The sequence below is a fragment of the Coloeus monedula genome (genome assembly GCF_965178545.1).
Source record: "Coloeus monedula genome assembly, chromosome: 12".
Classification (NCBI taxonomy): Eukaryota; Metazoa; Chordata; class Aves; order Passeriformes; family Corvidae; genus Coloeus; species Coloeus monedula.
The window spans coordinates 3,024,542-3,041,307 of NC_138792.1; the positions used below are offsets into that span (position 1 = coordinate 3,024,542).

General features: G+C 47.0%; 1 protein-coding gene across 2 annotated transcripts in view; it reads left to right on the forward strand.

The window, feature by feature from the left end:
* AMOT (angiomotin) overlaps positions 1–9,814 on the forward strand; it is a 60,247-nt gene extending 50,433 nt beyond the window's left edge. For both annotated transcript variants that reach the window (XM_082289591.1, XM_082289592.1), the window contains exons 9-13: positions 951–1,141; positions 2,998–3,120; positions 3,763–3,995; positions 4,754–4,978; positions 5,979–9,814. In XM_082289591.1, coding sequence (XP_082145717.1) covers positions 951–1,141; positions 2,998–3,120; positions 3,763–3,995; positions 4,754–4,978; positions 5,979–6,079 — 873 coding nt within the window. In that variant the 3' untranslated portion in view covers positions 6,080–9,814. The remainder of the gene's footprint in view (positions 1–950; positions 1,142–2,997; positions 3,121–3,762; positions 3,996–4,753; positions 4,979–5,978) is intronic.
* Positions 9,815–16,766: the final 6,952 nt, after the last annotated feature.

The window sequence follows — 16,766 nt, forward strand, 5'->3', positions numbered from 1 at the left end:
TATGAATTGGACGTGGAGTTTTAGTTTTACTTCAGCCTCTGTCAAACACAGGTGAACTGTCAGGTCTCTGATTTTTACTGGACATAGGATGCAGGCCTGTGTTCTAAATCACATTTAGTTTCAGGTTACTTTTATCCCCTAACTTCCATCTCTGCATAGGAATAGAAATTTAAATCTTGGGGTTTTGCATTGGTTTTAGTAGGAGTTACAGTAGTTTGATAAACATTTCTGTTACACCTTTGGAAGATCAGGTACTCTAAACCTCAAGCTGAGCCTGAGTCAACACAAAACATTGCTTTCTTGTCATGGTTGAAAATCCTGAGTTCAGCATAAAATAGCCCAATTTCTATTCCTTTAAACCATTTATTTTGTTTTTCAAGTCAAATGTCTTGCTAATTCCACATGAGACTTCCATATGAAACTGGAATTTTTATTCCTTGAACTGTTATTTGAACAAACCTCCACTCTTCCTTACTTTGAAAGAGAGCACTGCCTGCCTTCCAAATCTTGCTTTAGCACTGGAGTATTTCAATCCCCAGCTATACACTGATCATATAAATTTAATAACCAAATGCTTTAAAAATATTTAGGATGTATTTTTTTGGAAGGGATGATACTAGTCAGTGCCTTGCTGAACACTTGGGAGTCAGTCTGTGTTACTTCAGGCGTTGTGGAAGGGCTGTGCACGTCACACCTGTATAGCACAGTCTAGCTCTGGGATGCATATTTGGGGCTTTGGACATGGAAAAAAGGCCTTGGGAGGAGTATTTTCCATCTCGGGTATTTTCTCCTTAGTCTGCCCAACACAGCATAAAGCCACTGCATTTCCCTCTGGGGGGATTCTTGTGTCAAACCAGTGACAAAAAGCAAACCAGCCAACCCTGAGCCTTACAGCTGCATCCTGAGACTTCTATTTTTGTTTGGTTTGGTTTTTCCCTCTTGGGAATCAGCGTCAGGGCACATCTCAAGCTGCCAACGTCTCCGAGTACAACGCCACGGCGCTCATGGAGCTGCTGCGTGAGAAGGAAGAGAGGATCCTTGCTCTGGAAGCTGACATGACCAAGTGGGAACAGAAGTACCTGGAGGAAAGTGTGATGAGACAGTTTGCTTTGGATGCAGCTGCGACTGTGGCTGCTCAGAGGTAAATGGGACTTTTCACAGTACTGGGATTATTTTCTTTTTCCAGTTGAATGTCATATTTCCCACCCAGGAATGTTGTCATGCCACCCTCCCGCGATCGCTTGCCCTGTGGTCTGAACAACTCCTCAGACCTCTGCAAGCAAGTGGAGCTTGGCTGCTCTTCCTGGGAGCTGTGCAATTGCCAACAATTAGAAACATTTTTCCAGGGGAGGATTCCTCCACATGCAGGAGCCGTTTTCCAGACTAGAATTGTTCTGAGCCATTCCTGGAAGCTGTTGATTCAAAGGAGAAGAGGCTTGGGGGGTTTTTAATTTTAAAAACAGGAATCCATCCTTGCTGAAGTCATGTGAGATGGGGTGAGCTTGGTGATTCACATCATTCACCCTGAATGGCTTCCTTGTTCTCCAGAATGTTTTTGCAAATTACTTTGTGGTATTGTCTGGTTACTAACCAGAAGCATCTAGTAGGAAATTCTGCTCAAAACATTCTGCTCTGTATGGAGAGCACTGCTTGTGGGGGTGGGAAGGGTGTCTGAAATTTGGTAACAAGGTCCCATTCCAAGACAACTGTACAGAAACACTTCTTACGGCTGTAAATAGGCCCGAGTGCCTCAGCTGGTTGGTAAACAAGAGCTGTTACTGGAGTGCAACTCCTTAGCATTAGGCCTTGCTTGCATATAATTGCATTGCTCACTAGTTTATGGTTCTGGACAGCAGATTTTACTGTAGATTGTTTCATGAGCCAGATCCAGATAGGGATGTTATCACAACTGGCTTCCCAGCTTGTAAGATCACACTGGAATTACAGGGGTGAAGTTGCAGATCTGCTGTGTTAGCGTTTAAAGACTTATCTTATCTTGCTCCAGGAGCAAGCTGTTATTTTAGGGTATTGATGCTTCTTGTGCACTGTTTTCCACCTCCCCAGAGATTCCCTAAAGGCTCCTGCTGCTGCTTGTGCTTAGAGGCCATGTTATATTTTCAGTGTGGGCTGATAAGTTGGGGCCTGGTCTATTGTTTATCATGGAGTGGGAGGGGATGTGTTAGGCCTGCTCAGGTTTCATTAAATGAACAAGAATGTTGCCCAGTCAGGAAAGAGCCTCTGCTTTTCCATTTCCATCTAGATTCCACTAATGCCAGTGGCAACCTCATCTACACTGTCCAGATTTCTTTCCCTTTTCTTTAACAGTGGAAACTGGCATCCCTTGGGAAGCTGAGGTTGCAGGAAGGATGCTTTAGAGGCCCGGCAGGAACTGGGTCAGATTGGGTTTCTTTGGTGAATGATCTCCTCATGCCCTTCCACATTCACAAGTAGGATGAAATACTCATTATTTGGTTAGTGGACTGACCAACTATCACAAGGTTAACTTCAGGCACTATATGGAATCAGTCTGAAACTCTTTTCACCCTATTCCAAATTTTTTGGACCTAGCTGCTTAGGATCGCTTAAGAAACTTCCATGCCTCGTTCCCTTTGATATTCACATCCCTGTATGATACTGTTGGAAGGGGAAGGGAAAAAGCTTTTTAACTGAAGTTGAAGAAAAGTGCCTGGTGTTCCTTTCCCCTCCCTGTGTCCTTGGATTTGCCTCGTTGATCAGTTTACAGTAGTGCAGTGACTCTGTTTAGATGAGGGACTGGCCTGAGATGGACAGGAGGTTGTTGTAATGGTCTGCATGTTTTTGCAATCCTTCTTCATTAGGACACAAATGAAGTTGGGAGTTGGATTTTTGGAAGACACTGAGCCAGCTTAAACTCAAAAAAGTGGGATATTCTTGTTTGTTACATTTGAGCAGTATTTTTGTGCTGCTGGGGGGAAAGCAGCAAACTTAGCAGGTCTTCATCTGCTGTCCTTGTTCCAGGGACACGACAGTGATCAGCCACTCGCCCAACCCCAGCTACGACACCTCGCTGGAAGCTCGCATCCAGAAGGAGGAGGAGGAGATCCTGCTGGCCAACAGGAGATGTCTCGACATGGAGGGAAGGTGAAGTGCAGTTTGGTCCTATCTGGCTTCTTTGGGATGGGGATTTGAAATTAACTGCCTGGGTAGACGCCTCAGAACCAGAAATTCTTGTGTCTTCACCAGCAGCAGGGATGTTGAGTGCCAGACGCTCATTTGGCCAAGGAAGTACCCACATAGCAATCCAAAACCTGTCTTGATACTGAAGGCTAATGCAAAAAAGTCTCGTCTTAGATTTTTTGCATCTAGCTTGTTCCTGTTCTCTCTTCAGGGCATCTTCATCAGACCCCAGGCTCCAGCTGCCCCTTAACAGGCTCACAGAGCTGTTTTCTCTGGGGTTAGGCCCAGTGCAGTCTCCCCAAAGTGTGTTAATTCCTTCTGTTGGTTCCATGTTGTGCCCATAACTCTCAGGTTTGTCTCAGAGCTCCTTCCATGGCTGTTTAGAGCAGTTTCCAGTAGCCAGAGGTGGGTGGGTGTGTCAGTGCACTCTCTCACATGATCTGCTCTGTGGGTCAGAGAGCAGCCAGTGCCCAGGACAATGTCCTGGCATCCTCCCTCCACCTCCCCAAATGCCTAAGGGAGTCCTAGTCACAGCCATGGGGACACTGAGGCCTCAGTCCAGGGAGATGGGAGACACTTAAACTGTTCTTTTTCCTTCCCCCAAAGAATTAAGACCCTGCACGCTCAGATCATCGAGAAGGATGCCATGATCAAAGTGCTGCAGCAGCGCTCCCGCAAGGAGCCCGGCAAGACAGAGCAGCTCTCCTCCATGAGACCTGCCAAGTCCCTCATGTCCATCTCCAACGCTGGCTCGGGCTTGCTGTCCCACTCCTCAACGCTGAGCAGCACCCCCATCCTGGAGGAGAAGAGGGAAGACAAGAGCTGGAAGGGCAGCCTGGGTAATTTCCAAATACCAGTGGCAATTCTGATACAGGAGTCACTGCTTGGAGGGGGGTGTGTTGGACAGACAGACTGTTTAATTACAGTAAAGCTGGCTGCAAGATGAGACACATTTGAAATAGCTGCTTATTTTAATCACTTTTGGGAATAGTGACTCCTGATACTCAGGCTCTGCCATTAAATATATAAGCCTCTATTCCCACTTTGGCACCTGACTTTAGGGATGTCTGGGATACAGTTTTCAGGGTTCCCAAGCACTTGCTTTCAGCTGGGTGTTACAGCTGGCTGAAGGTGTAAAGTCTCCTTGAATTGGAGCAGAGATTCTAATCATGATTTCTATCCTGTAGTGTTGTGCCTGCACCAACATGACTCCTGTCTGGAATGGCTCGACAGCTTTGTTCTGAGAAATGGAGTTGTAACAAAGCAAATCCCAGATGATTTTTTTTTCCCCTGGGAGAAGTTAGGCCCAAAACTGAGAGTAAAAACCCCTGAAATGTAAATGAGAACCTGTTGCAGGTGATTTCAGAGTGTGTAGATCAGTGCCCACCTGCAAGCAGCAACATGGGGACACTGCTATTCCTCAGGTACTTCAGCACCCAGGGGTGGAAGGTGCTGTGGAAAGGGAAAGGCAAACCAGTGCGGCCTCTTGAGGGAGGGAGCACTTTCCAGGTCCTGGAGCAAGCAGTGCAGAGTGGTGCAGAGCTGATAGCAGTTAGTTTTCTGTGATGGTGACATTTCCTTCCCTTTTCCCACACAGGTGTTCTGCTGGGAACAGAATATCGCTCCGAATCCATCCCCTCCACCCCTTCTCCTGTCCTTCCCTCCACGCCGTTGCTGTCGGCCCACTCGAAGACAGGCAGCAGAGACTGCAGCACCCAGACAGACCGGGGCAGTGAGCAGGGCAAAGCTGCTCCTTCCCCTGCAGCTCCCACCCCAGCACGACTCCCCAGCACCAACCTGACCTACAGTGCAGAGAAAACAGGTAACAGAGCTCAGCCCCAGTCCTGAGGGGGGCCCTGCCACCCACTCCCCATCCATGGAGCAGCCCTGACATCCCTTTCTCCATCCAGGCAAACTTGGGTTAGTTTTTGTGAGGACAAGTGGATTTCAGGGACAAGTGTGACGGTGTTCTGAGTGGTCTCAAATGCTCTGAAGGAAAACAAAAGCTTGGAGAGTGGTAGCATAAGCGTGGGCACACTGGGTAGGGAGGTGCAGCAGGATCTGAGAATTGAGAACAGGGAGATGCAAATCCCTGGGCAGTCTCTGAGTCAGTGTCTTCTCTGAAGTAAGTTTGTGAGTAGGATGTGGGGTTTAAACACATGAAAATGGGCTCTTCCAACTGGCCATTGCATTGAGTGGGCATCCAAAGCCAGGTGGACTCAGAGAGGGGGAGGGAGAAGCAGGAGAGGGAGCTATCACAATAAAGTTGTCTTGGTACCTTCCCAGTCACAGGACCAACTTCAGCCTTGGAGATCCAGTTGACAGTGAGTGTCACAGGAGCTGAATTTGCTTCCCACAGAGCTCCCAGCTGGCAAGAGCTGCTCATTTTCCAGCCTGCTCTGCCAAGTCAATGCAGATTACACAACCTTGCCTCTTCTCCTTACAGACACATTACAATGCTGTTGTTCTTTATGGCAGAGAGCATTTGGCTGGGCTCTGCCTCCTGCCCATGCTGTGCTGTTTAATGGATATCGAGGGAGAACAGGTCTGGTGGTGAAAATCTACCCTGACTGCATTGGTTTAAATGCAGTCACTCCAGTTTTATGTGGAATTGTGTATCAGTGGGAAGTACCCAAATGGAATTTGATAAAATAGCTTTATGTCTGGCTGCATATGTGGGAATTGAATTTTTTAAAACTAAAAAAATTATTAGCTCTCCTGGGCAATGATACAAGATGACTTAAAATGTTAATGTCATATTTCTAACCTCAATGAAGTTACACCTTTAATTGTCTTGTCTCTTGTTTTTCCTCATCACATAGATGGGCCACTCTTCCACTCCAGCACTCTTGAAAGAAAAGCCCCTGTTCAGACTGTGGGGCAGGACCTCCCAGATGGAGAGATGGTAGAATACCTCATCTGAAAGGCTGTACCAGGATCTAAGCTGGGATAACAGTAGCAAGAAATTTTTAAAAGACATTTTTGTTGGGAAAAAAAATGTAGTACCTGAGTAATAAAAGAACACTCAGCTGTTTGCTCTTGTATATTATGTCTCAAAAGTTTGGACAGGTTAATTTATAATTTGTTCTAAATTATAAAAAACCCGTAACAGTTGTTCTTTGAAAGTTTTCCCCTTTATTTTTTAAATACTGGATCTGATAACATCTGCAGAAAAATACTAGAACTTAGGTGCACTACATCTGATATTTCATTTCAGTGTTTTTAAAGTCTCTTAAGCAGAAGTACCTGCTCTCACAGGTGCTGGTTACATGTCTAGCTTGAATGTAGTAAGGTGAGCTTAATGGCCTTAAAATGGCCTCAGAACCAGGGACATCGTTGTGAGCATCACTTAATGGTTGTAGAATACAGGTGTTCTGGGAAGCTTTTATAAATCTGAGCTGTGATCAAGGGAGATTTCCCTTTCACTTCCTCTTTCTTCTCAGTGTAAGAACTCAGAATAGGTATTTCATGTTCCTAGGCTGAAAAGGTTTCCATTTTCAGTGTGGTAACATTTTTTTTTTTTACTTCCCAAATTTCTTTCTTTATTATTTCTATATTAAAACAAGTGACTCCGGTGATTAATGTCGCATTTCATATTTGTAGTTCTTTTTGCAAGATTTGCCACACTTTTATACTTAAGTACTTTTTCAATAATTTGTACAGTGGATAGTAAATAATATATTGCATTCATGTTTTACATAAATTAATAAGAAGAATTTACAGGCCCAGCCCTGATCTGTTAGATCAGATTTCTGACATTGTAATTCCATTGGCTTTAGTGAAACTACTCCAAATTTACCATAGTTCAAGTGGGAAGCCCTGTTGTTTTTCAGAGTTAGCAGCTTAATCTACTGCATCTGTGGAGATCTTTCTCTGTAGCAGCCTTTTCTGTATTTCAAATGCCCTTCAACTTTGTATGTCCCTCCTTTCTGGAGAGACTGGATTCTTTTTCATATAGCAAAGCCTCAGAGGTAGAGCTTTAAAGAGAAGCTCTATGCAAAGGTTTAGATGGCAGATTCTCTCCTTCCAAAATAGTTCTTTAATTCATCTGAGTGGAGAGAGCAGCTTAAAGTCCCAGAGGCATTACAGAAGACAGTTACGTGTTTAAGTCATGAGGTTCACTTCCAGATTTTTGGGAACTAGCACAGATGCAGCAGTGCTTTGGTTACAGAAACTATAAGGAGAGATTAAGACCAATAGAAGTATTTCTTTGTTACTGTCTTTGCATTTTATTAAAACACTTCAATATTAATTTCTGTTAAAAACTACTTTTTTTTTATTTTTGTACTTGAATGTTAAAATATTTAATTACCCAGTGGTCACACACTGCGAACCTGGCTAGTTTCAGCTTTCTGTGCAGCATTAGAGTAGCAAAATTTTCATTTCAGATCGTTTCACCCCAGAAATAAGGAAATCCAGCAACTAATTGTCACAGAGTTAGTGAATGTCTTTAATTGCTGTTTGACACTACTGCTGCAGTGTCCAATTGAAATGGCCTTACCAGTCCAACAGGGATCACAGGATCACAGGAGGGGAGAGGAGGTGCCTCTCTCTCTGCACAGGTGGTGCCTAAAGGCCAGCCCTGAGTTTTCCTTCTGACAATAATCACTTAAAATCCAAGGAAAACACTTCTCATTGTTTCTAGCAGATTTGCTGCTGGTCAGGGTTCTCCAGGCCATATTCCCAGTCCTGCAGAAGGCAGAGATGGCAAAGAGTGGGGTAGGAGATGCACTGGGTGAGTGCAGCCCGGCCAGGCACAAACCCCTTCCATCAGCCCAGCTCCAGGCACTGCAGAGCTGCACTGCAAGGCTTTGCCTGACTCTGCCACATGGGACAAATCTTCCCAGACAGTTCCAGACCTTCCTTCCCTCTGAACCATTCCCCACTCTTTTCCAGGCACACTGTCCACAGCCACTTCATTCTCATCCCTGAGAATGTCTTGCTTTTATTTCTCTTGGCTTAATTCCATCCCATTTTATGAAGTAATGCCCACCCTGGATGATTTGAAGTGATTTCTCTTCCTCTTCTGCAGTTGTTGAAAATGCAGCTTTTCTCATTAGCTCAAGGTGTCCATCTTTCTGCCATTTCAGCATAAACATTGATATTATATCTTGTGGGTTGGCTCAAAATAAGCAACAAGGGAAATCAAATGCCATTGAGTGTCTTTGTGAGGGGGGGGGAGAAATGTTTGAATGCTTTTCTTTTAGAGTCAGGAAAAGTTATATTCCATCTTTACAAATACTTCTCAGCAGCTGGAAAGAAGTTTTACAACTGTAGGGCTCTAAAAAAACAGTTACAACTCACTTGATTCACATTAATTCTAAAATGTCTGGGAAAATGTGAATCTTCTACAGATAAAACCTCTTTCAGAAAACTGGTTTTCCCTGATCAGTATTGGCTGTTCAGGTGAAAATAATTGGTTTATCCTCCTTGCAGCTCACTGCTTTCGAATGGAGTGCCACTGTAATTTATTTTTACAAATCAAAAAGGACACGATAGCTTTTTGTGAATAAAATACAGCAACTATTTCCTCCAGAAATGGAAGCCAGGCTGTCTCTGACAGTCTGAACCATCAGGATTGCAGGAGTCTTGGCAGTTCCTTGCCCATGGAAATAATTTTGGAAGAAGATGATGCAGTTTTACACTGCTTAGGTCAGGATCTTTGCCCTATTTTGTAATTTTGATTTCTTCCAAAAAAGCAAAAACCCCAAAAATTTGCTGTGGAAGTTGGAGGTCATTTTCCTCTGCTGACAAACAGGAGCCATCAGGAATGTATTCTTCCCCTGGAGCTTCCTCAGAGCCATCCTGATGTGAATGTAAACGAGCTGCTCGCTTTGAGGAAGATGTGTACTATAGTCTTCAGTCTCTGTACAGAGTTTTATTTTGTTTTTAAAACAGAAACTGCTTTAAGGAGACAAACTGCACACCTAGTTCCTTTGCCTTCTGTAGAGCTTATTTCTAGTAGAAAGTGGTTTTTAACAATGATTGCAATGACCTTTGCAAACCAAAATTTTAGACTAAGAGTTTTTCTTAAACTCGGGTATTAGAAGCAGAATTGTAGCTTTTATAAAGAAAGCCACATATTCTTCTTTGTAGAGCAAAACAAGAAAATGAAGTTTAGTTATTTTTCCTCTTTCCTTTCACTGCTTACAGAATGGCCAAACTCCCAAGTCCTTCCCTTGGGCAGTTCCTTTGTGGTTTGATTGCTTGGGGAACTGCCTGAGATCCAGAGATTTTTGTTCCACCTGGCCCAATGCTGATATCAAATTAAACAGCTCCTACCTGGCAGCTCCTGGGCAGTCTGGAGCAGCACTTTTGTGCCTGAGGACTCAAGGGGGTGTGTGAGTTGCTCCTCAGGGTTCTGCAGGGGGACACGGAGGTCACCAGGCGTGGTGGGGCTGAAGTTCTGCCCGTGTGGTCTGTGCTGAAAGCTGAGCATCGCCTTCACTTCGGTTTTTGGGGCTGTCTGAGTTGGGGGGACTTGCAGAGTTTTAGGCCAGACCCATTTCCAAGGACACCTCCTGCTCCAGGAGCCCCCGGCGGGGCCAGCAGCGCGTGGGACGTGTGACACCCGTGGTGACTCCCGGCCGGACCAAGGGCTCTTCCCACCGAGACAAACCCGGGGTGCTCAGGGCAGGAAAACCCTGGGATAACTGGGCTTCCTCTGCCTAGGGCTGGCACAGCTTATCCTGGGATTCACTGTGCTGCCTGTGGGTTTGCTCCGTGCCAGGGGTGGGGGGACAGGGGGCTGTGGGGAGAGGGGGGGGTCTCTTTTCATGTATTTGTATAGGAACTCTTTTGTAAAAGTTAGTGGTTTTATGTCTAGGAAGTAAAAAGACATTGTAAAATGTAATTGTACTGTATTTATGAAGAAAATACATTTCTTTTCAAAAAGATCTTCTTCTAAGTTGGTTTTGGAATCTGGCTTCCACCACCATCATCTTGGAGAGTTTTTGGGGGGCAAATGGTTTCAAGCAGTTTCCCTCTCAACTGGGTTGTGGTCTAACAGGGGCCCAGTCAGCTGCTTCTCTTTATGATCCAAAATACCCAAGGATAAATTAAAATACGAAAATTTAACATTTCACAACCATAGACAGTGTGGCAAGAGAATGATCTTTCCTGTAGAAGTCTATACTGAAGTGAATCACATGGATTTTTTTTTCCCTCTTTATTTAAACCGTTCAAGTTTATTTTTTAATTTGTGACCGGGCTGTTTTGTAATTCAGCTGTTGAAACAGCCCTTAAGTCTTTGAAGGTTTATGGCAGCTTTAATTCTAGAAAGAAAACAAAATAATCAGTGTAAATATGCACTAAGAAGTCTTGTAAATGTGTATCTGTGAATTTTTAAAGAATGCATCCTGTGTTTCAGCTTTTTCCCACTGATGTGCTTGTTTTGCAGTAAGTTTGCTTAGTATGAAAAGCTTATGGAATACAAAACAAAAAGTCTTCACCTTTCCTGGTCCTCACTACTGCTTGGCCTCTGTCTTTAAGTTTTCAACTCCTAACTGGAGATTTTACAGGATAAAGTAATTGTCATTCCAGTCTCTTCCCTTAAGCATCCCGATTTATTTTTCCCTCTGGCCAGCCCTGCAGCTGCCCACAACTCACACCTTTTAACAGTCAGATTAGCAGCACTTTGAGCTGCGGTGACAGCCACCTCCCCTTTGATGCCTGGACCCTTTTCCAGACATCTGAGGCCATCAGCCCATGAGCAGCCTTCAGCCCTGTGAGTATTTTCCACATCACAGCCTTCACTAGACCCATGTGCTTTTTGTTCCTGTATTCTTGGTGCATTTTGCTGCCTCCTAATTTATCTCTCCCCTCTCATGGTGCTGTCGGAGGGAAGGAGCAGGGATTACTGGCAAGCTGCTTGAAAGTAGCCAGCCTTGATGCAATTTCACTGTTGACTTTTGAGTTTGATCTTAACATAGCTGTCGCCTCCCCTGCTGTAATAAATACCAGCCTGACAAATCCAGGGGCCAGTGGTCAGCTCAGCACATCCATCCCCTCCACTCTCAGGCCTTTTGATGTTGTTTCTATAAATCTCTCTGGCGTGCCAGAGCAGAAACAAGAAGACAAAAAAGAAAAAAAGCTGGCCAGACAAAGCCCCACAGCTCCAGAAGCTGCTTTATTTAATAACACAAGTGTGGCCCATCTGCACGGGGGTGTGAGAAGAGTAGCTGGGCATTTCACAACCCCCTGTGGGCAGCAAAGATCCAACCCCTGCTCTGTGGGGAGCAGCCAGGAGCCACACAGGGAGGATTTGGGATTCCCTCACCTCTCCTGCTGACCAGCCCACCTGGACACAACCATCTCCCAGAGGCCGTCCCTGCTCTGCTGCTGCATCTGCTGAACACCTGCATGGGAAAGGCGCCTCCTTCAATCCCATTATCTGCTACTTGGCCTGCCAAGAATTGGGGCTTAAAAGGGAATAAAAATGAAAAGGCTGCTGGTTAAGGTTTGGTTGATTGGGTTTCCTCCCCCCCTGCCCCTCAGTTGGCTCCAGCCTTGAGGTGAAAAAGCTCCTTTGCTCCAAATCCTCACTAAGTGCAACGTAGGTAGGGGTTGATTTCATGCCAGCCCCATGGGTGGGAAGAGGGAGTTAGAAGCTAAAACAGTGCACAGTGAGTACAGCACAGTCCCAAGGGCTGCATTATTCTATTTATTGTGAAGTCTTGCCTGTTACTGCTGTTAAACACCTCTGGAGAAAAGCAAAATTCCATAATGCCACAGGACCTTCCCCAGCGACAGCTCTGTGCCTCCCCGTCCTGCTCCCCAAGGCAAAATTGGAGCATTTTATATATTTTCTATAAAATTGCATTCTGAAAGAATAATATAAAATGGCAGCAAAATACTGGCCTTGTAAAGGTGCTTTTACAGTGCTATTTATATATAGTGACGTGGGAATGAGATAATCTTCACTTTATATTGTGGAGGTAAACAGGAGAGGAAAAATTTTGTTGATGCCTTGCCAGAAGGAGCACTAATCTTTTAAATATAAGGCTTTTATATATATATATACACACACACACACACACATAAATACATGCAATTTATAAAAACTGGTAATTTTGAGAGCCTCATTGTACCCGATGAAATTTTCTTTTCCTCCCTAGTAATTTTTTTAAAACATAACTGGGCAGGTTTAGAACTTCATGATGTCTCTACTCTTCTGTTTTCTGTTGCTGCATTTCAGAACTAAAAAATAAGAAACAACCCCTCCTGTCTGCAGCATTTCAGTTCTTTATTTCAGTATTTTGAGGGTATTTTGGTTGCTTTTCCTTTGCTGGTCACCCCAGAGCACCATGGCTTGGGCAGGATGAGGCCTGGGTCATGTTCATTCACAGCCACAGTATTTCTGTCTCCACGTGCCCCTTTGGCAGGGGGCAAATCCCTGTCCTGTCCTCCTGTGGGAACCACCAGCATTTCCCTCAGCCTTCCAGTACCTAAAAGAGACCAAAAGAGCTGGAGATGGACTTTGGACAAGGGTATGTAGTGATAGAACAAGGGGATATGGCTTCAAAGTGACAGAGACCAGGTTTAGATGGGATATTAGGAAGGAATTGTTCCCTGTGAGGGTGGGCAGGCCCTGGCACAGGGTGCCCAGAGAAGCTGGGGCTGCCCCTGGATCCCTGGGAGTGTCCAAAGCCAGGTTGGACGGGGCTTGGAGCAGCCTGGGACAGTGGAAGGTGTCCCTGCCCATGGCAGGAGGTTGGAACAAGATCTCAGCCTGTTCAGAGCCAAAACATCTGCACTTGAGCCCATCTCCAGCAGCAAAGACCTTTCCTTGCCCACCTGGGGACACATGCCAAAGGCAAGAGGCCTGAGATGTCACTGGCATGGTTGGAAAGTTGGAAAGAGGGGCAGACTCCTTGAGAGCCTCAGTCTCGTTGGTCTGGTGTGCTTATCCCAACATTTTAACCCTCTGCAGCCACGTTATCTGGGATGTGGACTTAGAAGAAATAAGATTTGCCAAGGGAGAAGGGCTGGAAGACTTAATGAGCTGCCTGCTGGCACTCAGCAATTAGTGCTGGATGGTGCAGCCCAATTAGGGTACTATTAACTTTAGTTCTCTGGAAATTCAGCAATTAATATTACTAATAATTCTCCTGACCTCAAAGTAATTGCAGAACATTAAAGGGGAAAACTGTTTCTAATTAAGCAATTCCCAATCCTTCTGTTTTCCCTTCTTTCTAAGCCTCTGGTGCCCTCTCAGCCATCCCGGGGTGAGGCTTGCCAGGCTCAGAGATGGGATGTGTAGTGGGGCAGAAATTGCTGTCCCTGCCACTAAGAAGTGACATTCCTGAAACTCTTCAGCACTTAAAACCCCAAAGTCTGGGCAAACCATAATCCTGCACTCTCTAAACAACTTCTGATGGGAAATCTTTTTTCACTGCCAGATTAAGCCCTTGGAAGGAGACCCAGAAACCTCCACTGGTCCTGGAATCATAAAATCACTGAATGGTCTGGGTTAGAAGGGACCTTGTTCCAAACCCCCCTGCCATGGGCAGGGACACCTTCCACTATGCCAGGGTGCTGCAAGTCCTGCCCAACCTGGCCCTGGACACTTGCAGGGATCCAGGGGCAGCCACAGCTTCTCTGGGCACCCTGTGCCAGGGCCTCCTCCCTCACAGGGGAAGAATTTCATCCTAAAATCAATATAAATTAAAGTTACTGCATTAGTGGTTACTGTGAACAACTCATGAGTAGAAAATGGAGGTTAAAGCAGAGTAAATGAACAAAAGGAGTGGAGATGCCCAGCTGGCACAGCCCCGTGCTACAAATCAAGCTCAGTTTGACCCGGAGAGTGAAAGAGTTCTGCCTGTACAGACACAGTGGGCAGTGTCTGTCTGCTCTACCCCTCTTACGGCCCAAACCAAGGCTGCTGAGTGACACCCCACATCACAAAAATCCAAATGTAACCTTTCCCACAGCCTGCTGTGATAATGAAACCTAGATTTCTGTTTCATTTCAAGCGCCAGGAGCAGTGAGGATAAGCAGCCACACCAGCTCCACTCACGGGTGGTGGTTTGGTGGTTTAACCCTCAAATGCTGCTGCTGAGTCTTCAAAAACAGATACCCCATGGCTGGATGGGAAAATAAAGCACTTTTTGGGGTGGCTGAGCAAATCAGGCTTGAATCAACCATGCACCACACGTGTAGGAAAAAGTTTCAATGCTACCACGTGTATTTATTTGTGATAATTATAAACCAGGGCCTTGGGGTGCTGGGGTCACGAGGCACCACTGCCACAGTGATGCTTCCCTGTACCCCTCACTGCAACCACACAAAGTGCTGCTCGTGGCCCTCCTTGGCAGGGCAGGTGTGTCAGTGGGCACCACGCCACCTTCAGGCACTGACCAGCGAGAAAAGCACATTTTCCAGTACCCAGCCCTTCAGGGAGACCCGGCTGAGCCAGGACAGGTCACCCTGAGACCCCTCAGCCACGGTGCTGTGGCAGCTGCGCCAGAGGCATCGCTGGAGCCTGTGCCAAATGCACCTTTCTCGCTTCCTTGTTTTTGACATGAAGGAAGGGAAGAATGGGATTTTGGAAAGCAGCATTTTTTCCAAGGAAGTCCAAGCAAAATACAAAAGTTGGACAGCAGCATTTGGGCTTTTGGGGGGCATCTCCACCCACAGCTCAGCGCAGCTTCTCTGTACCTACAGCACGGAACATAAAGGAATTGACTGCTGGCTCTCCCAGACACCCGTGCTTTTAAAAAACGAGCATTTCACGCTTCACGGACCAGCTGAATGAGAGGCAAGTCCCATTCCTCACCTAAACAGCACCATCAGTGTCCGCGCTGCTGCGGGCGGGGTCCCGGCGCCGGGGATGGACAGTGCCCTCAGCAGCGCCGATAAACAGATCGATAAGGAAATGCAGCCCCGGGGCTGCAGGTGCCACAAGGCAGCTGCGGCTCCAAAGACTCGCCAAGACCCTTATTAAATTCATTTGTGCTTCTGAAAGCAATCGGTTCCTCGTTGGGTTACACGGAGCTGCAAAGCGCCGGTCTGAAGGAGGCAGGAAAGGCAGCGCTGCCCCGGGAGAGAGGGCGGGGGCTCTGCAGGGACAGCAAGAAGCAGGGAAGCCTCAAATGTAATTATCTTTAAAAAAAAAAAAAAAAAAAAAATCAAATCAAACCCACCCCGCAGCCGTCTCTTGCTGAGCACATCAAAACCTGAGAACGGAGGCAGCTCAGACTGCGAGAGGACAGAGGCAAAATAAACAGTTATTTTGCAGTTTTGTCACAAAAAACCCCCAACTCTTTACAAGCAATGCAATACTGAAATGATGTGGGTCTGGGGGCAGCATCTTTGTGAGCTAACCCTTTTTGGAGCATCTTTTCACTTCACCATCTCACCAAGCAGAGCCCACACCCATCCCTGGGCAGAGATGTCAAAATTCAGCGGCTGCCCTTGGCTTGGGAACAGGCACAGACCATCCCTGGGGGTGCCACAGGCTGTGCCCACCTCACCTGGCTCATGCCAGCTTGTCTTTTCCCCACGCAGCCTCTTGGGCCCATCGTCCTGGAGTAACGGGACAAGGAGGAATGGGTACAAATTAAAAGAGGAGAAATTTAGGTTAGATAATAGGAAGAAATTCTTCCCCTGTGAGGGTGGGGAGGCAGGCCCTGGCACAGGGTGCCCAGAGAAGCTGTGGCTGCCCCAGGATCCCTGTAAGTGTCCAAGGCCAGGTTGGATGGGGCTTGGAGCACCCTGGGATAGTGGAAGGTGTCCCCGCCCAGGACGGGGGGGGGGTTTGGGACTAGATGACCTTTAAGGCCCCCTTCCAACCTTTAACATTCCACGATTCTATCCCAGGGGCTGCCACAAACCCGGCCACAATCAGCTTTTCTCTCCTGGTCTGACCCGACGCAGCCATCCCGTGCTGGGGCGGGGGGGTGTCCTGGGACATCCTGTCCTGGAGGAGCCCCCCGTGTTGTGCCCCCCAGGAGCACCACCTGTGCCACTGCTGACGGCTCGGGCTGTGTTTGTAGGGTCGAGGGCAGCAGTGCTTCCCCAAACACCTCTAGATGGCAATCGCTCGCAGCGCTGCCGAGCCTCTTCCCGGAGCTCGCTGGGAAACCGGGCCAGCGCAGCCACCCGCTCGGCTACCAGCCACCCTGGCTGCTGCATCCCGGAGAATTCACGCTCTGAGCCCGGTGTTATTCGTCAGCATCCCGTATGTCCTGCTCCCTGCTGGTTCGCTCCCCGATGCCGCATCCCTTCTCCCGATCCCCCCGCTCCCGACACGGGGCTTGGGGAGCGATGAGCAGGACGAGCCACCAGCCCTGGCATCAGCTCCTGTGTCTCGCAGAGGACCAATGTACCTGGAGAAAAAGAATCAAACCACCCGGTTTATTCCCAGCTGCCTGCAAAAGGCTTTTCCCGTTGTATCTAAACTTGAAAGTGTCTTTCTAAGTGCAGAGTGACTGACCAGGCAATGAAGGCTTTGCAGGCTGTGGGTGCCAAAGGGGGCTGAGCCAGGGCACCCCAGATTCGGCCAAGCCCACTCGCTGGGTGCTCCCTGTGGGGCTGTGAGGGACAGGGACCAGCTGGGTCCTGCTGTGGAAGCTGAGACTGGAGCAGCTTCAAGCCGGGAAACTGAA